Source organism: Halichoerus grypus, chromosome 14 (genome assembly GCF_964656455.1).
Source record: "Halichoerus grypus chromosome 14, mHalGry1.hap1.1, whole genome shotgun sequence".
In the NCBI taxonomy this organism is placed as follows: Eukaryota; Metazoa; Chordata; class Mammalia; order Carnivora; family Phocidae; genus Halichoerus; species Halichoerus grypus.
In genome coordinates this window covers 28572114-28599471 of record NC_135725.1, presented here as the reverse complement: position 1 = coordinate 28599471, position 27358 = coordinate 28572114, and the positions used below count along the sequence as shown (strand labels likewise).

The following is a 27358-nucleotide window of genomic DNA, read 5'->3' as shown; positions in this document are numbered from 1 at the left end:
TGCTTGAACTAGTTAATGGGTGCATAGGGGTTCATTTGGCTGTCTTGTCTGCTTTTTGGTGTCTTTAAAGATAGTCATTAAACTGGGGGAAAAAAAGAAACATAAACAAAAGTTAACTTGTACCACATAGCCTGTGCCTTAAGTGACATCATCATAAGCTCTTCTCTCTGTTGGGTAAAAGTCTGCTGTTTATGAGTGGTGTCAGATAAAGAGACGTAAACTTTATTTTTTATTTATTTATTTATTTTAAATGTTTTATTTATTTATTCATGAAAGTCAGAGAGAGAGAGAGAGGCAGAGGCAGAGGGAGAAGCAGGCTCCCCGCCTAGCAGGGAGCCCGATACGGGACTCGATCCCAGAACCCTGGGATCATGACCTGAGCCGAAGGCAGACGCTTAACCATCTGAGCCACCCAGGCGCCCCTAAACTTTATTTTATTTGCATAGCATTCTTTCCTAGCTGTTAGCCTCATCTGTTAGACCTATGTAACTCTCTCACTCTTAAGGAGGCACACCTTGATCCATAGTCTTAGTAAGAATATATGGAATGGAAGAAGGGCAGTTCTTCAGTGCAAAAGTGGGGTGCATTCATGTTAAAAGAACAGGAAAAAGGGTGGTAGATGGGCAAAACCCACAGATATCTACTACTTTACACTTGCTGGTTACTCAGGACATTCAGACCTGCTGCTGTCTACACAAAGAATTTTTAAAACACTTCCAACTAACATAATTTAGCTTTCCCTTCAAAATAGGAGATAATCTGAAGTAATGCCTGGTTAATGCTTCTGGCTTCAGGTCCAGAATTTCTGGATAATGTCAGTTCCTCTTCCATTTCTGTGATAGTTGGTAAATTAAGACTTTAGAAAATTTATCTACTAATAATATACTCTATATATGCAGTAGTAGGAGAGGGAAAAATGAAAAGGAAGGGAATTTAAAAAAATTATATGACACAGCAGGAAAGACATACACAGCATCCAAAAACCTCACTCACGCATTTTGCTCAAGCAGGCATAATTTGCACATGATGATAGAGTACTGCTGGGCACACCCGGCTTTGTGGCTTGGACGATCAGTCCAGTCACTGAGGCCTGCTATAGGCTCTGCCCAGAATCCAGATCTTCCACACACACTTTAAACACCATTGGATCTGCTGGGTCATATGTGGCAGAGCAATTTAGCATGAACCAACTGTGCAGTGATTCTTGCTCTGGGCCCTACCCATATTTCTCATTGCCAAAAAATAGGCAGAAGCAGATAAATGGTCTAAAACCCATGCAAGTTTATGTTCATGAGTCCCAGAGATGTCAGCCAAATGTTTTGAAAAGGTGCAAAAAGGTGGACAGTAAAACCCAAGTTTGTTTTCTGCACTTATCATCCAGCTATCCAGTTCTCCACATTGGAGGCAGCCACTGGTACTAGTTTGTAGTTTATCCTTATTTTAAAGGGCATATTCTGTCTTGTATGGACCATTGGATCACAAGAAACTTCCTGAAGTGGCAGGCCCTGTATGTTCATGGGATTTATATCCCACCATCTGGAACACATGCAAAGCACCTGTGTCTTCTTCGTCTCTAGGTTCTGTCAGCCTGATAACTTCAATATGGTAGACTAGTGTAATATACCGTGTTCTGAGTTGATAGGAGGTGAAAGTGAACTGCTTTAAGGGAGGTGAAAGTGAACAGCTTTCTCATGTCCTCAGGTTATCCCAATGGAGAAATGTGTTTATTACCAGCTTCGTAACTGCATTCTAGGTGCCGGGGGCAGCGGGGGGGTGGGGGGGTGGTTACTAGTTTATTCCAGTTAGGATCTACATCTGAAAGTACACCTTGAGTTGGAGTCACCATTTGATTATGTTTATGATAGCCCAATATCATTGACTAAAACCAACTGGCCTCCTGGTTGGAGAGGTGGGTTTTGTTTTTTTTTTTTCTTTGTTTTTTTTTGCAGATCACCAGACATCATTTTTTGATAATCCAATCTTTCACTTGGCCATTCCTACTAGAAGAGTATAATGAGGTAGCGTCCCTGATCATAGGCAATACCTCATTGACCTGTATTCCCTTCTTGTTCCATGGACTTCTGGTTTCCGATACCCTAATACAAACAGAAGTTTCCCTGCTGTTTTCTATGATTTGGCCCAGTAACCAGTTCTAAATTCCTCTTCTTTCTTCAAAGGTTTGTTGCCTGCAGCCCACTATCTAGTTTGTATTAGATATTATATCAGTATATATGAAACTATCAGTTTGTAGTTGCTTTTTTTTTCTGAAACCACAGAAATCAACAGTGGTTAATTTAAGGGGGAAAAAAAAGGATTTTGCAGAAAGCCCCTGGGTAGTGGACAGAATTAAAGAGAGAGCTGAGGGGCGCCTGGCTTGGCTCAGTGGGTGGAACGTGCAACTCCTGATCTCAGCTCAGGGTTGTGAGTTCAAGCCCCACGATGGGTATAGAGATTACTTAAAAATAAAATCTTTTTTTTTTTTAAGATTTTATTCATCCATTTGACAGAGAGACACAGCGAGAGAGAGAGAGAGCACAAGCAGGGGGAGCAGTAGGCAGAGGGAGAAGTAGGCTCTCTGCTGAGCAAGGAGCCCGATGTGGGACTCAATCCCAGGACCCTGGGATCATGACCTGAGCCGATGGTAGATGCTTAACTGACTGAGCCACCCAGCCACCCCCAAAATAAAATCTTTTAGAAAAAATAGCTGGAAAGCTATACCTTGTTAAGGACATGATGTAGGGTGGCCTTAGGGATCTAGACTGAGAGAGTCTTTGGAATGACTTAGTTCCATCCTTATGTCAGTCTATTCAAGATTCAGATTCCCAGCACAGGGTCTGGTTTGCCTAACCTGAGTCATCATCTCACCTCTTGGCTGATGCCGCAAGGTGCCTTGATTAATAGGCTCACCAAGACTTGTGGAATGAAGGAGAGGTTCTTTCTTCAAGGGACAGTGAGGTGTTGTAACCAAAAGAAGAGAGGAGGAATGCTCAACAGGCACAGTCAACAGATGCCCATTCCACGGTGTTCGGATTAGGTCATCATTTCTCAGTAGAGGTGTCATCGGCCTTTGGGGTAAGACTATTTTTCTTCATGTGATGCTGTCCCAGTGCATTGCAGTATGTTCAACATCCCTGGCTCCTGGGCACTAAATACCAGCAGCACTCCCACTGCTAAGCATCACAGTCAGGTCTCCTTGTTTCCCAGCCATTACCATCTCCCCCTAGACCGGCTGTGAACAGGCTCTCAGAACCATGGCTACATGATCCCTAAAGCTGTTTCCATTTAAAACAATCAGATGTATTCCTATGGCTAAGCAAAAGGTTGTTTGTAATTTGGCTATAATAAAATAATGTTTTCTGTCTCCTAACCAAAAAGGTCTTCAGTTTAGTGTCTCTGAATATCTAAACAGGCCTCATCTAGAACCGTATGAACTATGTATGAAATTCATTAATTTGTTTCTTCGGTTTATTTCTTTGTTTAGGGCACAGACTTTAGAGCTAGACTCTGAATCAAATCCCACAACCTGTAGATCTGCTATTTACTAGCAGTTACTTCCTTTGGGCTTTTACATAATCTTACTTTGGGCAATTACATAATCTCTCTGTGCCTCTGTAAAATGAAGATAATGATAATAATACCCATTTCATAGGGTTGCTTAGAGGATTAAATTAGTTAGTGTGCATAAATCATTTAATATATTGTCAAGAGCATAGTAAGTGTATGTAGGTATAAGCTATTACTGTATTTCTAAATGGGATATTAATTAAATTTCACATAGATACACCTTAAAAATTTTTTTTTCTGGGGAAGTTACCTTTTAAAAATTAAATTGCTATATCTGGAAAAGCATTTTGTTATGGCGTTTAGTTTAGAACTATACTTTGAAAAATATTGGTGAATTATTCATTCTTTTATCCAATATTTCTTGTTTGCCAAGCATTTGTTAAATTCTAGGAGACAGGGAATTATATACCAGTGGAAGAAGCAGTAACTAAGTGAGCAAATAATTACTGATGGGATAGGAGTTATGGAGGAATGAGCAGAAAGCAGTGAAGCAGGGAAGGCTTCCATGTGTTGATGGTGAACAGATGAGAGGCTTGGACCGGACAGGTGCACAGCATAGGAAATGAGAGCAGGTGCCAGAGCTAAGTTTTTGCAGGACTTCAGAGACTCCAGGAGAAGGAGCTAGGATCTTTTCTACAGGGAGTCTGTAGAAGCTTTTGAAGTTGGGGGGAGGTTTTAAGTAGGAGTGTGCTGGGTGTGATTCTCATTTGGGAAAGTTGTTTTGTGGACTGTAGAGAAAGAATTGGAGAGGGGTGGGTGGGACCAGGTAGAAGACTCTAGGGAAGAAATGGATGGGGATGGGATGGAATGCAGCAGTGGAGTTGGAAAGAAGTGGATAAGTTGAATGAAATCATGCATTTTTATTTTGGAAGTAGAATTGACAGGTGTTGGTGATGGCTTGGATGAGGAGGACAATGAGAGAAAGGGAGGAATCAGGGAGAAGGAATAAAGTTTTGGCTATTAGGTGCCATTTGACAAGATGCATATATTTCTTCTATGATTAAACCTTTTTTTTCCTCATGGTCCCTAAGACCAAGTTTTTAGGACCATTTAAAAATTTCCACCTTCCTGGTCTAGAGTTTTTTGTACTGCAACCAAATTGTATGCTCTCCTTAAATATTTTTATTTTCTTCTTTAGTAATGAAACCCCTATGTTGATGTTTTTAGCACCTAATTGGGACCATTTTATCTGTTAATTATTGCTGCTGAAAGTTTAAACTCACTCACTGTTTGCAGAGCTATCTTTTGAAATCAGATAGCTGAGTATCATCCCTGCCCCAAGAAAGTCGGAGACCTTGTAAAAGCCTGCATGGTTAAGAAGCAGCTCTTCCTCCTCTGCACGGTGTGCTTCTATGGGTGAGGATGGCGAGGAGCTGGGGTGGTGGGGGGGCACCTGGGGTTTATTTAGCCAGCTCTGCCTGAGGCCCACGCTCACTGCGCCACTCCACGGTTCTTTCTAACATGTACTTCATGTGTGGTAAGTCAGATTTATGGGCTATGTTCTATCCCTTAGGACTAGTACACCTCCTCAGTAATTGCAGTTTTTCATATTTTACTAAAATATGATTTCTTCTTGTGAATGAACTGAGATCAAGCATATATACTGTCTTTAATTAAATCAGTTGCTCAAATCGATGCATGTGGAATGAATTATTTTACTTTTTCCGAAAAGTGAAGAGAAACTGGGAAGAAGTAGGCAGTAGTGCATAGAGATTTTCTTTAACACCTAAATGAGAAGCCAGAAATGCATATAAAACATGAAAACTTTAAAAAACATTTTTTAGACACAGACTATTATTAAACACCCATGGATGTTTTTGATTTCCCATTACATTAAAATACCCAAATGAACTTCAGAACATTTAAAAATAGCTCAATCTTAAAAAGAAGATATAAAGTATTATTAGCTGTGTGCTTTTTGTGCATAATTAACATGTGTCTGTGAAGATATAATGATTTCTAGTGGAATATTACCCATGATAAAAAGTTCAGAAGGTGAATATTGGAGCTATAGCTGGGTGACATGTTTTAAAATAATTCAAAGTTGACTCCATAGAAGGCATTCTGTTCTAGTCCCTTATACTCCCCCTTTCACTCATCAGTGGAATATGAAGTTGCCAGTAAAAATCCTTTTAAAAATGTTTCATTTTTCCCCTTTTTTTCTAGATTTGATGTGTGCTCACTGTTTCCTTCAGTGCTTGGCAGGCCACTGTGAAGGTCCATCACCTTTTCCCTTTTTCCAAGATGGCTCAAGATTCAGTAGGCTTTTCTTCTGATTATCAGTTTTGGCTGCAGAAGCTTTCTGTGTGGGACCAGGCCTCCACTTTGGAAACCCAGCAAGATACCTGCCTTCACCTGCCTCGATTTCAGGAGTTCCTGAGACAGATGTATGAAGTTTTGAAAGAGATGGTAAGTGGTGGACCAAAATAACGAATCTCTACTACATTTAACCAAGCCTGAATGTTATCTAGGGTCAGGGACTTGTGGTATTGACCTGATGTCTTGATGGATTAGAAAGACAAATTACCCATAGGTAATACAGATGGGGCAGTTTCCTGACCTTTGATTTCTTATGATTTCAGTCTCCTCGAATAGTTACATTGTCATATGAGACTTCCTGACCAATAAAGTTGTTTTAAAAAAAAAAACAAAAAAACAAGACTTAGGGGCACCTGGGTGGTTCAGTCGTTAAGCGTCTGCCTTCGGCTCAGGTCATGATCAGAGGGTCCTGGGATCGAGCCCCGCCTCAGGCTCCCTGCTCAATGGGAAGCCTGCTTCTCCCTCTCTCACTCTCCCCTGCTTGTGTTCCCTCTCTTGCTGTGTCTCTCTCTGTCAAATAAATAAATAAAATCTTAAAAAAAAAAGAAAACAAACAAAAAAATAAGACTTTGATACTTGTTAGTAATAATTGAGATTCTTTTAAAGTCCTTTTCATCTCTTAAATATTGAAGAGTTTTCCAAAGTGCTTACCCTTTCTTTCTTTCTTTCTTTCTTTTTTTTTAATAGAGGGAGAAAAGTTAGGGGGAGGGGCAAAGGGAGAGTAGGAGAGAGAATCTTAAGCAGGCTCCATGCCCAGGGTGGAGTCCAACACTGGGCTTGACCTCAGAGCCCTGAGATCATGACCTGCACCGAAATCAGGAGTAGGACGCTTAACCAACTGAGCCACCCAGGCACCCCAATGCTTACCCTTTCTTTAATGCTGTCCTAAAGCAGGTTCTACCAAGAAATGATAAATAAGATATCTTCTTTTGAATATCTTAAGTGTCTTTTCTGGTGAATATTAAGATTTTGAGTGTCTTCACTATTGTTGTATAATGTGTTTAAAATTTGGTATTTTTTGGGCGCCTGGGTGGCTCAGTTGGTTAAGCGACTGCCTTCGGCTCAGGTCATGGTCCTGGAGTCCCGGGATCGAGTCCCGCATCGGGCTCCCTGCTCGGCGGGGGGTCTGCTTCTCCCTCTGCCCCTCCCCCCTCTCATGTGCTCTCTCTCTCTCATTCTCTCTGTCTCAAATAAATAAATAAAATCTTAAAAAAAAAAAATTTGGTATTTTTTTCATTTTGACATTTCTCATTTTTATTGCAATGGATATTTTTATGAGTTAACATGCTTTCATATTATGAAAATATTCTTTGTTTTATACTTACTTTCTAATTCAAAATGAAAGTGAAATTTTCATTTAATATATTATTATTAAATATATTCATTTAATATAGGTGTTCTTGTGTTACATTTTTCTTCCCTTAATCAAAGAAGCAAGTCAGAAATTTAAAGAATTATTTATGTTGACAATATGAGTTCATGTGTTTTTAGCAACTAGAAGGAAAGAAAGTCTGTATGAGCAACTGATGCTACCTTTTATTTTTTATTTATTTATTTTTTAATTTTATTATGTTATGTTAGTCACCATACAGTACATCATTAGTTTTTGATGTAGTGATCCACGATCCATTGTTTTTGTATAACACCCAGTGCTCCATGCAGTACGTGCCCTCCTTAATACCCATCACCGGGCTAACCAATCCCCCCTCCCCCCTCCCCTCTAAAACCCTGTTTGTTTCTCAGGTCCATAGTCTCTCATGGTTCATCTCTCCCTCCAATTCCCCGCCCCGCCATTTTTCCCTTCCTTCTCCTAATGTCCTCCATGCTATTCCTTATGTTCCACAAATAAGTGAAACCATATGATAATTGACTTTCTCTGCTTGACTTATTTCACTTAGCATAATCTCCTCCAGTCCCATCCATGTTGATGTAAAAGTTGGGTATTCATCCTTTCTGATGGCTGAGTAATATTCCATTGTATATATGGACCACATCTTCTCTATCCATTCATCTGTTGAAGGGCATCTCGGCTCTTTCCACAGTTTGGTTATTGCGGACATTGCTGCTATGAACATTGGGGTGCATATGGCCCTTCTTTTCACTACATCTGTGTCTTTGGGGTAAATACCCAGGAGTGCAATTGCTGGGTCATAGGGTAGCTCTATTTTTAAATTTTTGAGGCAGCTCCACACTGTTTTCCAAAGTGGCTGTACCAACTTGCATTCCCACCAACAGTGTAGGAGGGTTCCCCTTTCTCCACAACCTCTCCAACATTTGTTGTTTCTTTCCCTGTCCATTTTTGCCATTCTAACTGGTGTAAGGTGGTATCTCAATGTGGTTTTGATTTGGATTTCCCTGATGGCTAATGATGATGAACATTTTTTCATGTGTCTGTTAGCCATTTGTATGTCTTCTTCAGAGAAGTGTCTGTTCATCTCTTCTGCCCACTTTTTGACTTGATTATTTGTTTTTTGGGTGTTGAGTTTGAGAAGTTCTTCATAGATTTTGGATACCAGCCCTTTATCTGTAGTGTCATTTGCAAATATCTTCTCCCATTCTGTGGGTTGCCTCTTTGTTTTGTTGACTGTTTCCTTTGCTGTGCAGAAGCTTTTTATCTTGATGAAGTCCCAAAAGTTCATTTTTGCTTTTGTTTCACTAGCTTTTGGAGATGTATCTTGAAAGAAGTTGCTGTGGCCGATGTCAAAGAGGTTACTGCCTGTGTTCTCCTCTAGGATTTTGATGGATTCCTGTCTCACATTGAGGTCTTTCATCCACTTTGAGTTTATCTTTGTGAATGGTGTTAGAGAATGGTCGAGTTTCATTCTTCTGCATGTGGCTGTCCAATTTTTCCAGCACCATTTATTGAAGAGACTGTCTTTTTTCCATTGCATGTTTTTTCCTGCTTTGTCAAAGATTATTTGACCATAGAGTTGAGGGTCCATATCTGGGTTCTCTATTCTGTTCCATTGGTCTGTATGTCTGTTTTTGTGCCAGTACCATGCTGTCCTGGTGATCACAGCTTTGTAATATAGCTTGAAATCGGGCAACGTGATGCCCCCAGTTTTGTTTTTCTTTTTCAACATTTCCTTGGCGATTCGGGGTCTTTTCTGATTCCATACAAATTTTAGGATTGTTTGTTCCAGCACTTTGAAAAATGTCATTGGAATTTTGATCGGGATGGCATTGAAGGTATAGATTGCTCCGGGTAGCATAGACATTTTAACAATGTTTATTCTTCCGATCCATGAGCGTGGAATATTTTTCCATCTTTTTGTGTCTTCTTCAATTTCTTTCATGAGTGTTTTGTAGTTCCTAGAGTATAGATCCTTTACCTCTTTGGTTAGGTTTAGTCTGAGTTATCTTATGGTTTTTGGTGCTATTGTTAATGGAATCGTTTCTCTACTTTCTCTTTCTACAGTTGCGTTGTTAGTGTATAAGAAAGCAACTGATTTCTGTGCATTGATTTTGTACCCTGCCACATTACTGAATTGCTGGATGAGTTCTAGTAATTTGGGGGTGGAGTCTTTTGGGTTTTCCACATAAAGTATCATGTCATCTGCGAAAAGAGAGAGTTTGACTTCTTCTTTGCCAATTTGAATACCTTTTATTTCTTTTTGTTGTCTGATTGCTGTTGCTAGGACTTCTAGTACTATGTTGAACAACAGTGGTGAGAGTGGGCACCCTTGACGTGTTCCTGATCTTAAGGGAAAGGCTCTCAGCTTTTCCCCATTGAGGATGATATTCGCTGTGGGTTTTTCATAGATGGATTTTATGAGCTTGAGGAATGGTCCCTCTATCCCTATACTCTGGAGAGTTTTAATCAGGAAAGGATGTTGTATTTTGTCAAATGCTTTTTCTGCATCAATTGAGAGGACCATATGGTTCTTCTCCCTCCTCTTATTAATGTGTTCTATCACATTGATTGATTTGCGAATGTTGAACCACCCTTGCATCCCGGGGATAAATCCCACTTGGTCGTGGTGGATGATCCTTTTAATGTATTGTTGGATCCTATTAGCTAGGATTTTGTTGAGGATTTGGGAATCCATATTCATCAGGGCTATCAGTCTGAAATTCTCCTTTTTGATGGGGTCTTTGCCTGGTTTGGGGATTAAGGTAATGTTGGCCTCATAGAATGAGTTTGGAAGTTTTCCTTCTGTTTCTATTTTTTGAAACAGCTTCAGTAGAATAGGTATTATTTCTTCTTTGAATGTTTGGTAGAATTCCCCAGGGAATCCATCAGGCCCTGGACTCTTGTTTTTTGGGAGGTTTTTGATCACTGCTTCAATCTCGTTACTGGTTATTGGCCTATTCAGGTTGTCAATTTCTTTCTGTTTCAGTCTTGGCAGCTTATAGGTTTCCAGGAAGGCCTCCATTTCATCCAGATTGCTCAGTTTATTGGCATATAGTTGTTGATAATAATTTCTAATAATTGTTTCTATTTCCTTGGTGTTAGTCGTGATCTCTCCCCTTTCATTCCTAATTTTATTAATTTGGGTCCTTTCTCTTTTCTTTTGGATAAGTCTGGCCAGTGATTTATCGATCTTATTAATTCTTTCAGAGAACCAGCTTCTAGTTTCATTGATCTGATCTACTGTGTTTATGGTTTCTAATTCATTGATTTCTGCTCTAATTTTAATTATTTCTCTTCTAATGCGTGGCTTAGGCATCATTTGTTGCTTTTTCTCTAGTTCTTTAAGGTGTAGAGTTAGTTGGTGAATTCGGGATTTTTCTGTTTTTTTGAGTGAGGCTTGGATGGCTATGTATTTCCCCCTTAGGACCGCCTTTGCAGTATCCCACAGGCCACACCGACCGATGTGTTTTCGTTCTCATTGATTTCCGTGAATTGTTTAAGTTCTTCTTTGATTTCTTGGTTGACCCAAACATTCTTGAGCAGAGTGGTCTTTAGCTTCCAAGTGTTTGAATTTCTGCCAAATTTTTTCTTGTGATTGAGTTCCAGTTTTAGAGCATTGTGGTCTGAGAATATGCAGGGAATAATCTCAATCTTTTGGTATCGGTTGAGACCTGATTTGTGACCCAGTATATGGTCTATTCTGGAGAAAGTCCCATGTGCGCTCGAGAAGAATGAGTATTCTGTTGTTTTAGGGTGGAATGTTCTGTAAATATCTATGAGGTCCATCTGGTCCAAGGTATCATTCAAAGCTCTTGTTTCCTTATTGATTTTCTGCTTAGATGATCTGTTCATTGTTGAGAGTGGAGTATTGAGGTCTCCTACAATTAACGTATTGTTATCAATATGACTCTTTATTTTGGTTAACAGTTGGCTTATATAGATGGCTGCTCCCATGTTGGGGGCATAGATATTTACAATTGTTAGATCTTCTTGTTGGATAGACCCTTTAAGAATGATATAGTGTCCTTCTGTGTCTCTTATTACAGACTTTAGTTTAAAATCTAATTTGTCTGATATAAGAATTGCTACCCCAGCTTTCTTTTGAGGTCTGCTGGCATGGAAGATGGATCTCCATCCCTTCACTTTCAGTCTGGATGTATCTTTAGGTTCAAAATGAGTCTCTTGTAGACAGCATATGGATGGGTCCTGTCTTTTTATCCAGTCTGCAACCCTGTGCCATTTTATGGGAGCTTTTAGGCCATTCACATTGAGAGTGATTATTGAAAGATATGAATTAATTGTCATCATGTTGCCTGTGAAGATGTTGTTTTTATATATTGTTCCTGTAAATTTCTGTTGTATATCACTCTTGGGGTCTTCTTTTATAGAACTCCCCTTAATATTTCTTGCAGGGCCAGCTTAGTGGTCACATATTCTTTCAGCTTCTGCCGGTCGTGGAAGCTCTGCATCTCTCCATCCATTCTAAATGAAAGCCTTGCCAGATAAAGTATTCTTGGCTGCATGTTCTTCTCATTTAGTAACCTGAATATGTCTTGCCAGGCCTTTCTGGCTTGCCAGGTCTCTGTGGATAGGTCTGACGTTATTCTGATGTTCCTCCCTTTGTACGTAAGGAATCTCTTCCTCCTAACTGCCCTTAAGGTGGTTTCCTTGGTTCTAAGATTTGCAAGTTTTACTATTACATGCCAGGGTGTTGGCCTGTTTTCCTTGATCTTGGGAGGGGTCCTCTCTGCCTCTAGGACTCGAATGTTTGTTTCATTCCCCAGATTAGGGAAGTTCTCAGCTACGATTTGCTCAAATACATCTTCTAGTCCTCTCTTTCCACTCCCTCCGGGATTCCAATTATTCTGACATTGGAACACTTCATGGTGTCACTTATTTCTCTGATTCTATTTTCATGGATTCTGAGTTGTTTTTCCCTGGCCTCCTCTTTTCCCTTTTTATCTATTATATTGTCTTCCAGGTCGCTTATTCTCTCTTCTGTCTCATTTACCCTAGCTGTTAGATTATCTAGATTGAATTGGATCTCATTGATAGCATTTTTAAGTTCTGCCAATTCACCTTTTGTTTCTGCCCTTAGAGACTCTATGTTGCCATTAATTGATTTCTCCATTCTAGCCATTGTCTTCACAATTGCTAGCCTGAATTCCATCTCCGACATCTTGGTTATATCTGCATCCATTTGTAAATCTGCAGCATAAGTCATAATCTCTGAGTCTTTTCTGTTTTGGGGGCTCTTCCTCCTAGTCATTCTGTTGATGGGTGTTTGAGGGAATGTATAGAGTCCAAATTATTGACCAGAACCCAAGCAAGATGCACCTGTTTTCTTGGGACCTTAGGGTTGCTGGCCTCTTGTTTTCCCAGGCTATCTTCTGCATAGGAGGGGCCTGCCGCACTGTTACTCAGGCAACCCTCTTTGGGCGGAGTTGCCCTGCGCCCCTGTGGCGGGGGATGGGCTCAGTGGGAATCAGTCTTTGGGGCTTTTGTTCTCTGGCGCCTTTCCCTGGCGGCTTTCCGCGTCTCTTCCGCGAGTCAGAGCAGAAGAGACCATTTCCAACCCTCTGCCTCAGAGCAGAGAGATCGCAGTCTGTTCTTCAGTGAGCCTCCAGGCCACACCGTCTCCGTTTCTGTCCGTGCTGCTATAAACTGCAGCGTCCTGGGTTGTGCGCCCCTCCGCAGCGCTCCCAGTCCTGCCTCCAGGTCAAGGCACGTCTCTGCCCTTTGTGCTTCTAAAACCGCCAGCCGCTCCCAGTTCGCGTGCGCAGGACTCCGCTGCTCCAGGTTTCTGCCCCAGGGGCTGCAGTTCACCGGCGCAACCCTGCTGCTCTGGATTTCCATCCAGGGGGCTGCAGTTCGCGTGCAAACGACCCCGCCGCTCTGGGTTTCCACCCTGGGGGGCTGCCCTAAAGTCCTTTCCCCGACACTACCGGTCTGCGAGTCTGTGCCCCGTCCACAGCATGCGAGGCTGTCACTCACTGGCGGTGTAGGATCCCCATGGCCAGGCTCCCTCCCGCTGCCGTTTATCCTCCAATATCTGCCCGCAGAATCACGGCTCTCCACTTCCTACCTCAAAACCAACTGCCTGCAAAATTCTGTTTGTAGAGATCCAGATCTTCTTACATCTCAGGCTGGTTTCGTGGGTGCTCAGAGTGGTCTGGTAGATATCCAGCTCAATTCCGGGCACCAGCTGAAATAGGGTCCCCTACTCCTCCGCCATCTTTCGCCCTCTCCTGATGCTACCTTTTAAAATTGTTTTTCTGTAATAGGACTTCTGCAACTTGGCTTTCAGTTGGTCCCAGAAAGTCTAGGCCTGGCCTTGATGCTAAGATGAATATGAAGAATTTATTGGTGCAGCAACTTATATTTCAGCTTATATACATATTACCTCATTTAGGTCTTATTTTTGAACTTTCTTGAAAGGTAAAGAAGTGGGAAGAGGGCCAGTTGTACAATAGCATGTAGATTGTTTAATCTTAAGCTGTTTTCTATTTGGTTGATCTTTTTTTTTTGTCTCAGGTTGTTGTAGAGTAAGTATGATGTCATTTAACATATAGTAACTGAAATCGTAATAAACAGAGATATATATCTTTATGCTTTGGCTGCTTTTGTTTCTTTTTACAAGTTCCAGAGTTCTTGTCCTCCCAAACCTTCTTTGAAATAGTCCTAGTAAAGTTGAATTAGGAACCTCTCTTATGGTAGAGTAAAAAAACCAGGATGAAGATATAGGATTATATAGTTACTAATCACCCACAATATTTTGTTCACTGTTATACATTCTTTGTTATTTTTAAACAAATTGGCCTTTCCTAAGTATGAGTAAAATAAAGATAATTTTGTAAGAAGATTGATTTTATGTAAATGTGCTGTACATCTTAGTTTTGATGATGTGGTTTAAGGATGAAGTTAGGTGGTTACTTGTTAAATTTTACTTGAAATTCCTCCTTTTCTGAAATACTAAATATTCAGATTCCTTCAACCTGGAGTGTCAGTTCAACTTTCTGAGTTGTGTGGTGTACTTTTGTTGACCAAAACATAATTTTCTTTTACAGGATTCAAATACGATCATTGAAAGATTCCCCACAATTGGTCAACTGTTGGCAAGAACTTGCTGGAATCCTTTTATCTTAGCATTTGGTAAGAATTCAAAACCTGTCTTCTCAAAATACAAAACTTCTAATGATAATTTTAATCTTTGCATTGTTTAACAAAATACAGAGCTTCAAATTACAAATTTTGTCCCGTTGTTTACAAAACAACTATTAAGATTTATTCATTGTTCCATTAGAAAGATGGCATCCTTTTCTTGTCCATATATGTTCATATAGATAATCTCACATACACGTACATACACACACCTATACACATGCAGATCTGTAAGAAAACAGAACTTGTATTATAGAGTAGACTCTTCCAGATGATTATCATAACCTCATTTTTAATTCAGCGTGAAATGGTGATAATAATGAAATAATTTCTTGTTTCACAATTTCATGTTAACTCACATTTTCCATGTGTAAAATCATTCTTCAGTGTCTGAATCCTCCCATGGCCCTGACATTATTTAGGGGTGACATTGTGGTTTTACCCAAGGTGAAGAGGAATTTGGGGACACTTTGGGGGTAGATGTTCCTTTCTTGACCTCCTGCCTACCTGTCTAGCCTCATTTCCTGTGTAATTCTCCACGGGCACACCACACGCATGATAGCCAGGTCGAGTTACAGTGACTTGAACGTACATGATGTCAGGACCTGTGACATGTGATTCCTTTGCCTGGAGCTCTGTTTTCATCTCCTGTCCTCTTAAACTTTCTTTGGAATAGTTTTGCTGGGGCTGAGTTAGGAACTTCTCTTAGTGTCTCCATAGCTGATCGCATCTCCCTTAATTATAGCACTTACTGCACTGTTTTGTAATTGTTGGTTTGCCTGTCTGATGTCCTGGAGGACCGAATGCCTCTCAAGAGCAGGAACTGTGGTTTTAGTTCTTTTTGTCGTCCTAGGGCCAAGCGTAGGGGAAGCAGACACATCGGAAGGTGTACCGTTGAGGTTTATTGCCTTGACTTGGCTGTATTTTTAGCTAGTGTAATATTTACTTGATGATAGTTTTGCAGGATAGGTAATTATGGATTAAGGCAAGGAAATCACTTTCCCCATAATGTAAAACTGATAAAAGCCAGGATCCCACCCCTCTAAAGCCTGCATTGTTGTAATGATCCATCCTCTGTATCACACCGTCATGGTTGAAGTGGTCCAGTTCTGGCTTTAACACCAGCCAGCCTCACGTGAATGTATATATTTACTGGACAGGTATTTACTAAGCTTTTTTTTTTTTTTTTAATATGTGAAGCCTAGGAAAACATGGCTACAATTTCTCTCACTGGAAGCATCCAGTCACAGAGAAAAGAGACCTCAGCAGATCAGCCTGACTCAGAAATGGTTTGTGTTTATGGAGCTCCGAACAGGGAGCTGAGAGAGAAAGGAGAGTTTTTCAGGGGAGGTCGAGCTGGGGCCGACTCTTAGGGAACAGTAGATGATTCAGGACTTTCTGAGACAAGTCACCAGACTTGCGTGGTTTCAGATCCCTTATTTGTAAAAGGGCTGGACTGATTTATCCCTAGGGCCTTAAACTTGTATCTGTCTGTGATCTTTCCTTTGCACCTATCCCCATTACATTGGCCCCCTCTGACAACCAGAAACAAATCCTTCATCTCTTTTTGTTTCTGTGCCTCTGTTATGTTTCGAACTGCCTGTTAAATTTCAGCTTCCTGTTTGAGGTGTGCCTTGGGTTCTGAGCTTAGTGGAGACTGACAGACAACAGAACTCCGTGATGAATCAAGTCTTGCCTGCGTTGCTACTGTTGTTTTGCTAGTTGGGTACTTTTGTCCAGGAAAGGGTCCTTTCTTATGGTTTTATAATAGCAAAATAACTTTTTAAATACAGGAAAGGTGACAGTTTCCATCAAAGAAAGAAGTTAAGTCTCTCATAATGTTAAGTGAGAATTGGATCAGAAATAAAGATAATAAAAAAGGAGGAAAGATTCAGAAAGGAAAAGACACCATGAAGAGGAGAGAAAAAACTGATAATAGAAAGGGAGGGAACACCTTTTATTCAGGGGTGTTCTCTGCATAAACTTATCGCTTTCACCTTCTTGGAATTCTGACTGGTTGTTTTGAGCTATGCTCTCATGATTAAGCATAACAGCTATAACCTCACTATTTGCTATTTATTGCTATATAAAATTTGCCCCCAAACTTGGCAGCTTAAAATAATAAATATTTATTGTCTTAAAAAATGCTGCTTTCACACTTTTAAATTATAGATGAAGGAATTTTAAAAGAATTTTATTTTTTTTTTAAGATTTTATTTATTTGAGAGAGAGAGAATAAGAGACAGAGAGCATGAAAGACAGGAGGGTCAGAGGGAGAAGCAGACTCCCCGCCAAGCAGGGAGCCCGATGCGGGACTTGATCCCAGGACTCCAGGATCATGACCTGAGCCGAAGGCAGTCGCTTAACCAACTGAGCCACCCAGGTGACCCGAATTTTAAAGAATTAATTTAGCTTTCATTCGGAATTTTAGTTCAGGATACCAAAAAAAATATTAGGTGGCAAATATATGCTGGTATATTCTTTTCCCTTCCACTCATTTTTAGAATCCAAATTTTCACGAAGATCTGCTGGCAGTGACTGCTTGCATGATGAACCCCAGGCGTTTTCCCATCTCACTTAACTGCCCTGCAGGATGTCCACTCTGAATCTCGGGGTCTCAGGGAGGAGCCTGACAGAAGCCTTCTGCCCTGCAGCGAGTGTTGGTGGCACTCATGAATAACAAGTGATGGCTTGCATCTGTAAATCCCTAAAGCAAAATAAGTTCATTAACAGTACATTTCAGTGCATTTCAGTACATTGACTCTGAGCAAAGGAAGGCACCTCCCAAAGGTTGGGTGAACATTTGTCTGGCTGCTCTCTGTTTTTGTTTTTGTTTTGTTTTGAGAGAAAAATTTGAAAAATGATATACTTGTTGAACTAAGTGTGCATATTCACTCAACACCTGGGGAAAATTTCCATCTTTTAGATGACTTAAGTTTTCTAACAGGGGAAGCTGCTTGTGTAATAAGCATATCATTGTATGTGTCTGACACTCTGTGACATGAAGATAGTTAGAATTTCTTCTAATATTTAAAGCATAGGAAGTACAACAGTCAAATTTTTAATCAGTGGCATTGGTTAAACCTGAAGAATCCTAGGATCTTCGGAGGTTAAATGACATGATTCATGAAATTAACCTATAATAGGCAAGCCAGTGATACATTTGAGCTCATAAAAAGTAGGAAAAAAATCAATGTCCCTCAAAATAATACCAGATAAAGTTTGTTCAGAGGTGTTATTATGGGAGTATAAACTTATGACGTTTATGGGGAATAAAGGGTTTAATAAACAATTACTATTAGTGTTCTTTGGTGTGTGGTTGAAAATGCAGGGGTAGCTTACTGCAGTTTATATTTTTCTTATTTCTTGTTACCGTAGCTCTTAGAAATGCTGTGTTTATGAGACCGTAGAAGATGAGAGGGTAAAGGGCATCAGGTGATTCTGCAGAGGATTGATTCCAGGTGCTGGGCTTCCTCAGCCGCCACTCCATGGTCTTCGGATGAAGGCCACGGTTGCTTGGCTCTCGTGTAGATACTGACATCTTCAGTTTTAGGCTCCTTCTTGCTTCTCAGTTGTGTTGTAAAATCTCCAACTGGAATGGACTCAGTTACCAAACGAGGAAAAAGAAAATGGCTCACTGAGTAGATAATTCTTGCCAAGTATAAGATTTCAAAGTTCAGTGTTTTCATCACATATTTGGTAAAGTTTTAAATTTTAGAGTAAAGAATGAGGAACATGTAAGAGGCTTCTATTTTATCCAAACTCTTTAGTACTAAACAGAATATATTTTAAAACGATCCTTTTGTTAATTTTGTTTTTAACAAGTGAGGGTGTTTTGGGAAACTAGAAAATTAAAAGATTAAGACTAATATTGACTACTGCCTATAACAGTTATATTGCTTTTAAAAGGTTGAAATTACTAGCAGTTTGAAATATACTTTAAGAGAACTTATCTTGAGAAAAGTGCAGTTCTTTTAGTTATTTCTATCATTCTCTTTTGGCTTTAAAAATTGTTGCTGTGTCAGGGACACCTGGGTGGCTCAGTCATTAGGCGTCTGCCTTCGGCTCAGGTCATGATTCCAGGTCCTGGGATCGAGCCCTGCATCGGGCTCCCTGCTCAGCGGGAAGCCTGCTGCTCCCTCTCCCACTCCCACTGCTTGCGTTCCCTCTCTCGCTGTGTCTCTCTCTGTCAAATAAATAAATAAAATCTTAAAAAAAAAAAAGAATTTGTTGCTGTGTCAGAAAGGTAATTGACCACACAAGGGCTAAGCATAAGTGATCCCGAAACCACAAGAATAAAAAACCCCACGAAGTTTCACACATGGTCCTAGATGCTTGTTCTGTGAATTTAATAGTTTGAGATTTTCCTAAAATATAATACATGTATTTCCTTTAAATACAGTGTTTAAAAAATTTGTATACTGATTATCTTTTCTATTTGATAAAACCTACTTATTTTAGTTTTCCTTTTTGCAGATGAAAGCCAAAAAATTCTAATATGGTGCTTATGTTGTTTGATTAATAAAGAACCACAGAATTCTGAAGAATCGAAACTTAACTCCTGGACACGGGTAAGAGTAAATCTTGCCCTGCACTGCTTTGCGTTGAATTGATTTTTTAAAGGTGCTCCTTGGATATCCAGTCCAGTTCTATGATGTTTTAGAAACTTTTTCAAATAGTCTTTACTGTTCCATTATCTTGCTGGGTGTAAAGTTATTCAAGAGATTTCATTTTTGCTTGATTGTGAATTCCAGAAGATAGCAGTCTTTAGGGTGAACTTTTTCATGCCTGGAAGACCTCACGTTGTGTGATTTTGAAAAATTACTTTCAGGTAATGAAAAGAATGTTCTCTCTTTCCTTCTAGCAATTGCAATCCTTCAAAAAATTGTTTCTCCTTATCAACCTAGTTTAAATACTTACATAATTTCCGTCTTAAGTATTTCTTTGCCTCTCTCAGGATCTAATCTGTAGTAAAATGAAAATTTAGAAGTGCCCTGGGAGCTGCTGTCTTTATTTTATATCCTGAAGTTGGTATCCAGGCCGGGGTGTTCAGACTAGCACCCGGTGCTCATTGGCTGCTGCTTGCTGCTCACCGTCAAATCGGTTCCTTGACTGTGCTAGGCCGCTTAGCTGACAGCGTCCTGCATTCCCCCCACAGGAAGGACAGGCACAAGTTGGCGAATGTTGTAAGGCTGGGCTGTGGCTGCCCTCACCACCAGCAAGTTGCTGTTCTTTTCTTATACCCCCCATTGTCCTGCTGTAATAACCCCAAGGACTCGCTGATGCCGGTCAGACTTCACTTAGTATGCATATGGTTCAGATTAGCTGCTTAGTATTATGAAATCACCCACCCAGATTAATGCATACAGTTTTGTCTATCAGTCTGACTGGTGATCTCATTCCATTCACTGCTTTTTACCATTACTTTGTTTTATACAAAATTGCTGACAGAGCTGACAAAGACAGTGTTTGTATTTTTCTTTTAGATTTAAAAGAAGAATTGAAGGGAGAGTAGAAATGAAAAGAATTGGGTGGGGGAAGCAAAGGGTGCAAACTTTACGGGAAGGTAAATTACTGTAAAGAGCTAAAGAAAGGAACTGATAAGTAGAATTAGGGAAGAAAAGGTATGAAGAACAAGGTTATAGAAATAGAATAACATATATAGTCTTTAATTTTTTAAATTGTTGCTTTTGTTGAGTATTTGATGTTTTAATGATTACTTAGGATATATTTTTATATTGGCTAGTTCATTAAGTCCTGAAATAAGGCATGTAATAAAGTGTTTTTAGGGTCACTGGGTCAACTTTCTTCGTTTAAACTCATGACTTTATTAGCCTATTTTAAAATTTCTAGCCTTGCATTTTATTCTGTGGATTTCCCTTATTTAATACTGCGTTCATTTATCAATAGGTATATATAAAGTATAGCACAGGAAGGTTAACTTAAAATCTTAACTCCTGCCATCAGGGAATTCACTGGTAACCAGAGCTATGTACAGGTGTGATGGTGGTACAGAGGACACCTGCTCAGACTTGGGGGTTTGTGGATGTGTCCTGCAGGAGGCGATATACCAGCTGAGTTTTGAAGGGTGACTAGGAGAGCAGGGATAGAGCTTTAGGAAGGATATTCCTGTCAGCAAAAAGAGCTTGCGCAAAGATGATTGGAGAGAGCCCATGCCCTTTTCAGGGAACTGCAGGTACTTAGATAATGCTTGAGCTTGGGATTTGGGACGGCTGGTAATGAAGCATGAAGCCTAATGTATAATTATAAGAAGTTTTTGGGACGTCTGGGTGGCTCAGTCGGTTAGGAGTCTGCCTTCGGCTCAGGTCATGATCCTGGGGTCCTGGGATAGAGTCCCGCGTTGGGCTCCTTGCTCAGCAGGGAGCCTGCTTCTCCCTCTGCCTGCCGCTCCCCCTGCTTGTGCTCTCTCTCTCTGACAAATAAAATCTTAAAAAAAAAAAAAGAAGTTTTTATTTTATTTTGAAGGCAGTGGGGAAGCCAAAGTATTTTAAACAGAGAAGTCATTTGGCCAGGTGTGAATTTTAGAAACTTAACAGCAAAAGGAAGTTGATTTGGAAGGGAGCAGGGATAGCACTTTGGAAGCTATTTTAGTGATGAAGGTGAGAAGTCATGCAGCCCTAAATGAAATGGAGAAAAGGGGCCAGACTTATGATATGAATAAGGTAAATATTCAAAAGATGTAATGGCAGGTTAAGTGCAGATGTACTTAGGTGTAGATGGAGTTGAGCATACTGTTCTTAGAAAGTGAGCTGATTTACACATAGGAGGGCTGACAATCCTCAGGGCTTGGGAACAGTGGAGCCTTGGGTGAGGGTGAGATTGCCCAGGGAGGGCAGCTGGCATGGGGAGGGAAAAGAGCCTCAGGACAACCTTGGGAGACACTGGCATTTAAGGAGTGAGTGCAGGAATAAGCTACACTGCGGGTCAGAAACAGAGAGTCAAAGGTGTAGAAGGAGAAAACCAGCAGCATTTCAAGAAGGAATGAGTGGTCATTCATATCTAATGCTACAGTGCAGGACTGTCCAACACAAATAAAATACATATTACATAGATAATTTAAATTTTCCAGTAGCTGCTTTAAGAGACAAAAAGAAATAAGTGAAATTAATTTTAATAATATTTTATGCAACCCAATATATCCAAAATATTATCATTTTAACATATAATCAATATAAAAATTATTAATGAGATTACTTTATAATCTCTTTTCATACTAAGTCATTGAAATCCAGTGTGTATGTTACATTTACATTTTGTATCTACATGTTACATCTTAATTCAGATGCTAAATTTTCACTGGAAGTTCTTGCTCTGTATTTCAATTTCATAAAATTTACAGTTGAAAAAGTAGGCTCACATACCCAAATTGTTACAAAGAAACTTATAACTGAACAAAGTGTCAGTTTTTAAACTTAAATTTAATTAAAATTTTTAAAAATTAAAAACTTATTATCTTCACCGTACTCAGTGCATTTGAAGTGCTCAGTAGCCCCACGTGGCTAGTGGCCACTGTAGTGGACAGGGCCGCTCTAGAGCATGAAGCAAGATAAGGACCAAAAAGCAGTGCTTGGATTTAGCCACTTAGGAGGAATCACCTTGGTGAGAATAGGTTGAGTGGGAGGTGTGAGAAATAGCCAGATTCTACAGTTCAAGGAATGTGATTGAAACAGCCTGAGTCAAAAACTACGAATTTCCTCCATAAATTCTAAAATTCAATAAAAATTCAGATTATTAAATTTGAAAATGTTGGACTGAGTTGTATGAGTTGTATTCTTAGAACAGAGATGAAATAAAATTTTTGTTTGCTGGCCATATGTTAGCGTATGTTAATATGTTGGAAATACATTAATACAGTGTATTTGTTTTTGTTTCTGTTTTTGAAGTTTTACTGGTAACCTCAAATGTATCATCAAATAACCACCTCAGTGACTATTCTTACAGCTTAGAGATTTGTTGAAGTCACAAAACTCTTTCACCTTTTTCGGAATACTTGGTTCTTGAAAAACTTGGTTTTACTGGTGAATCAACTGAACGGATACTTTTTGAGCACCTACTGTTTGTCAGGCCCTACACCAGAGGCTGAGGATATAGCAGTGGATCTAAAGATAGTCTGTTCTGAGAGGTTATAATCCAGGCGGAGATACCAGGCCTGCCAAATTTAGGAGGTACCTGTCTTCTCTGGGCAAGACCATACCTCTATGAATTTTATTCTGATGCGAAGAAAACAACAGAATACCAGGTGCAGAGATCAGTGAAAAGGGTTTTACTTCATCTTTATTCCCTTTCAAAATGCAGTGCTAAGTAATATCCAAATGTTACATGTATTGCTTTAGTCCTCTACTTCATTCTTCTTAAAAAAAGAAACAACTTTTAAATTATACAGAATCTAACAAACATACAGAAAAGTGTATCAAGCATAAATGACAAGCTTAACAAATTATTACAAAATAATTTGCAATTATTTTTGTAACTACTGTTGTAACTATCACCTAGGTCAGGAAGTAGAACAGAGCATTACCTGCCTCCTCTAAGCTCTCTGCCCCCAGGTGCCTCTTCCTGCTTACATGCTCCTTTGTCTCCCTCTGGTAGTAACCACTAGGCTGGCTTTTATTTACATTGCTTTATGGTTTTACCACTTAATTATGCAGTTTGGCTTATTATTTTCACTTGATATAAATGAAATAATACACTATTGTTTTGTGTTTGATTTATTTTGTTCAGAATTGTTTGTGGTATTCAACCATGATCTTAGATGTTGTGGTTGGCCCGTGTTCATTTTCATTGCTGTATAGCACTCCATTTTATTAATGTATCACAGTTTATTTATCCATTCTGCCTTTGATGGGAATTTGTTTCTGGTTGGGGAGAAGTAGGAACAAAGTTGCTGTAACATTCTCTCCTGCATATCCAGGGTTCAAAGCATATATTTTATAAAGAACTACAAAGGAAAAGAAGAGCAGCGGGAGAGTAAGAGAATGTGTTTTAGTGTTTAAACAAGTGTTTACAAACACTTGTGAACAAGCCTTGCACATGCCCTGTTTTGTGAAAATAAAGAGCATTCTAAAAAAGAGGGAATTATAGGTTATTTTATATGCGTATCTTTAATTGTATCAGCTCATACTAAGTTGCTTTCCACAGTGGTGGTACCAGTTTAAATTCCTATGATCAGTGTATAAGAGTTCCATAGCCTCCTGGTTACTTGGCATTGTCAGACTTTTAAAGTTCAGTTATTCTGGTGGATGTGTGTGGTAGTATCCATTATGGTTTTAATATTTCCCTGAAGTTGAGCACCTGTTTTGTGGAATTCCTGTTCATGTTTCTTAATTAATTTTCTACTTGGCTGTCTCTCTTATTGATTTGTAGAAATTCTTTATATGTACTGAATCTGGGCACCTTTTTTTTTTTTTTTAAGATTTTATTGATTTATTTGAGAGAGTGCACGCAGAGGGAGAACAGGGAACCTGATGTGGGGCTTGATCCCAGGACTCCAGGATCGTGACCTGAACCGAAGGCAGACACTTAACTAACTGAGCCACCCAGGTGCCCTGGGTACGATTTTATTTTATATATATCGTAGCTATTTTTTTCCATTCTGTGGTTTGTGTTTACATTTCTTTCTTTTAAGGAAGACATTTTAAATTTTATTGTAGTCAAATTTATCAATCTTTCCCTTTGTGTTTAATAATTTTGTATTTTGCTTAAGGAAATTTTCCCCACTTCAAGATCATGGAAATCTTCCATATTATCTTCTAAAAGTATATTGATTTGCCTTTCCCATTTAGGTCGGTGTAGCTGTTTTTTTGTATGCTCTAAGTAGGCATCCACTTTCACTTTACTTCCACATGTATACCCATTGTCCCAACACCATTACTGAAAAGTTCTTTCCTCACTGATGTATGGGGCTACCTTCATCATAAGTCAAGTGTCTTTGCATGTGCAGATATGATCTTAAATCTCTCCATTGGTTTCATCTATCTGTGATGGTTAATTTTATGTCAACTGGACTGGACTATGTGGTGCCCAGATATTTGGTCATACATTATTCTTGGTGTTTCTGTGAGGTGTTTTTGAATGTGATTAACATTTAAATAGATTGGGTAAAGTAGGTCATCCTCTTTAATGTGTGTGGGCATTTCATCCAATTAGCCAAAAAGGCTAAACCCTCCCATGAGAGTTTTCTCTGTATTGAAATCGAATAAACAATGGGTTTGAGTGAACCCCAAGTTGTATATTTTGTTTTTTGGTGTAATACATCATTGTCAAGGCATTCTACAGGGAGTGTCCTAAATTTTTCGGAAACCAGTGGTTTCAGAAATGATGGTATTATGTATACCAAGTTGCAAGACAGGCAAGGGAGTCAGAAGAGACAGTGGGTTTGGTGCTGGAACAACTGCACTAGAGACTGGTCAGCCAAAGGGCAGACACTGCTGCTTTGGAAACATGATTATTCTACACTGTTGGTAATTTCCATTATTATTCGTTTTTGTGTTGTTTGGGATTTGGAAATGCTAGTTTGGCTCAGCTCAGATGTTGAAATGTAGGGAAAGAATTATTGTCCACAATTGAATGGTACTTTAAAAGGGAAAATAGCATGTTTCTTGAGGGCAATTAGTGAAAGACAATAGAGGCAAGGTGAAATTCAGGGACAAGGCTGGGGATGCTGGAGATTTCTCTTCCACAGCTCCACTCTGGCAAAACATTGGCAATCCTGTATGACTGCTGTCTCTTTTGTTTTGTTTTACTTTTGAAATAACAAACACAATACTAGTATCTTTTCCTACCTGTATTCTATTTGCTTGACTTTCTAAAACCTGCAGTTTCTTTGTTTCTTTGAATTTTTATATTCACACATTTGGCGGATAGTTATTAATTGCTTTCCCAGTATCCATCTCCCTCCTTTCTTACCTTCTTACAATACTGTGCATTTCTCAGCTGTGCATTGTGCATCTTGGGTGATACTTACCCCACCATGGTCCTGGAGTTAGTCCTGCCTGGCTTAATCAGGACCACCTCTCCCTTTCCTTGGCCACAGCGATTGGTCAAGATGGACATATAGCCCACGCTGGAAATTCAGTCCTACAACTTTTGTTTGATTGATCAGGGAAGTGGATTTTATCTTTCCTCCTGAACATGAATTAGGTAGCACATAGTCCCTGAAGTTGCTGTCAGTCATTGTGGGTCCACGAGGACAGAGCCTGCCTGGGAATGAAGTTAGTCCTGAGGAAACAGAGCTGAGAGAAAGAGAAAGACGGTCACGTTCAGGTTGTTTTTGTTGGGGCCCTGGACCAAGCCTCTCCTGGACTTCAGTGCTCTAGTCCATTCCCTTTCCTGTTCAAGCCAGTTTGGTTTAGCGTTGTTTTTACTAGCAGCCAACGGCATCCTAATGGAAAAAACAGATTTATTTTGAGGTTTAATAAACTATTTTTTTGAAGGGTTTCAAAACTCAGGTATACACATACACAATTGCAAAAGAAAAAAAATCTCATTTACTCAAAGGGTAATATGAATCAATAGTGAATTTGACAAAATATTTATAGTTACTTAAAAGTTGCATACTTGATTCAGAGTTGTTTTTCCACCACCGCTTATGATGAAGATGTATATTAAAGAAGGCCTCCTTGGAGGGTGATGGCAGCAGCATGGTGGCGTGACAGTCTCGTTTTTGCCCCTGCTAAACATTTAAAATTCAACATTTGTCCACGAAGAGAAATGCCTATGTGGGAATTGTGGGATCCAGCAACATACGCGAGGGACCCAGAAGGTGTCTCACCTTCCTCTGCATCAGGTAGACCCCAGTGCGGGCAGGTAGACCCCAGTGCGGGCTGTGGAACCGGCTGGAGCCTGTGAACTGGCTCCAACCCCTCAGCAGAGGCCCCTGGAAAACGCTGACTTGGGCAGATATCCACAGAGGCCAGAGCCTTGTACAAGTCCAGGTTTCTAGAGGAGACATTCCGGCACACTGCTGGAATAGTAATACAAGTTTGGACACTTTAAAGTGGGGCCCTGTTTCCTTTCTCGGCTTGTGTGAGAAAGAACAAGGTGAGAATGGAACTCCAAGGCACATGCAGCAGCAGCCCAGCCACCCCAGTGGACTCATGTCACGTTGGTGTGGATTAGGATTTCAGACACCTGACATTTGGAGTAACAGAGGGTGTGTCACAAGTGGTAGGACCAGGGCCTGCAGAGCTTATAGGAAGAGAATTGGACAAAAATGTTAAAGCATCTATAGGTCACATAGTTCTCCTAGAATATAAATTATTTTTCTTATAAAAGCTAGGAAACTTCTAGCATTCATATTTATAGATAAGTTGAAATATGCTTTCTTTGTATTCTGTCCACCACCAAACATAATGTTTGGAGACTTGAGAGAGAACGAGACCAACTTTCACCTAATTTGCCTCCCTGTTACCGAAAGCCAAGTTCGTCTGCCTGTTGCTCTAAAGGCCAAACTCAAGAGATGAGTGTTTATGATAAAGGAATATGAGCTTTATTCAGGAGGCTGACCACCTGGGGAGAAGGTGGACTCTTGTCCAAAGGCCAACTCCAAGGTTTCTGCGTGGCCAAGAGATTTTTAAAAGGGTTTAATCATTTAAGGGAATGCAGTGGTCTGTGACACTTCTTGATTATGTGCAGACTCGGTGATACCAGCTACAGAGTTACCTCAGTGCTTGGAGGTTGTGCAAGAAGTTCTAGTTCCTTGGTGCCCAAAGGGGGTTGTGTAGGAACGTCTGAATCCTTGGTAACCAGGGGTTGTGCATGAGTGCCCTGTTCTTTCTGCAAAGGAGGGTGAGGTCTGTGGATGTGCAAGGGAGGTCAGTGAAGTCATTTGTATAACCTTAAAAATGAAAAACATTTTGCTAAAAGATTGCTGGGCTAATCAGAAAGCTAAGGGGGGCTTCAAACAGACTTGTTGGCCACTGTGGTCTGGGAACGTTCTGG

At 39.9% G+C, this 27358-nt stretch overlaps 1 protein-coding gene across 3 annotated transcripts in view; it reads left to right on the top strand.

Moving 5' to 3' along the window:
• Nucleotides 1-27358, top strand: part of FANCC (FA complementation group C) — a 280937-nt gene that overhangs the window by 95681 nt on the left and 157898 nt on the right. For 2 of the 3 annotated variants that reach the window (XM_036084780.2, XM_078061967.1), the window contains 3 exons: nt 5731-5973; nt 14305-14389; nt 18875-18969. In XM_036084780.2, the coding sequence (XP_035940673.1) occupies nt 5809-5973; nt 14305-14389; nt 18875-18969 (345 nt within the window). In that variant the 5' untranslated portion in view covers nt 5731-5808. Of the gene's footprint in view, nt 1-4818; nt 4921-5730; nt 5974-14304; nt 14390-18874; nt 18970-27358 lie in introns of those variants that run through there. The other variant, XM_078061968.1, reaches the window with a different exon arrangement.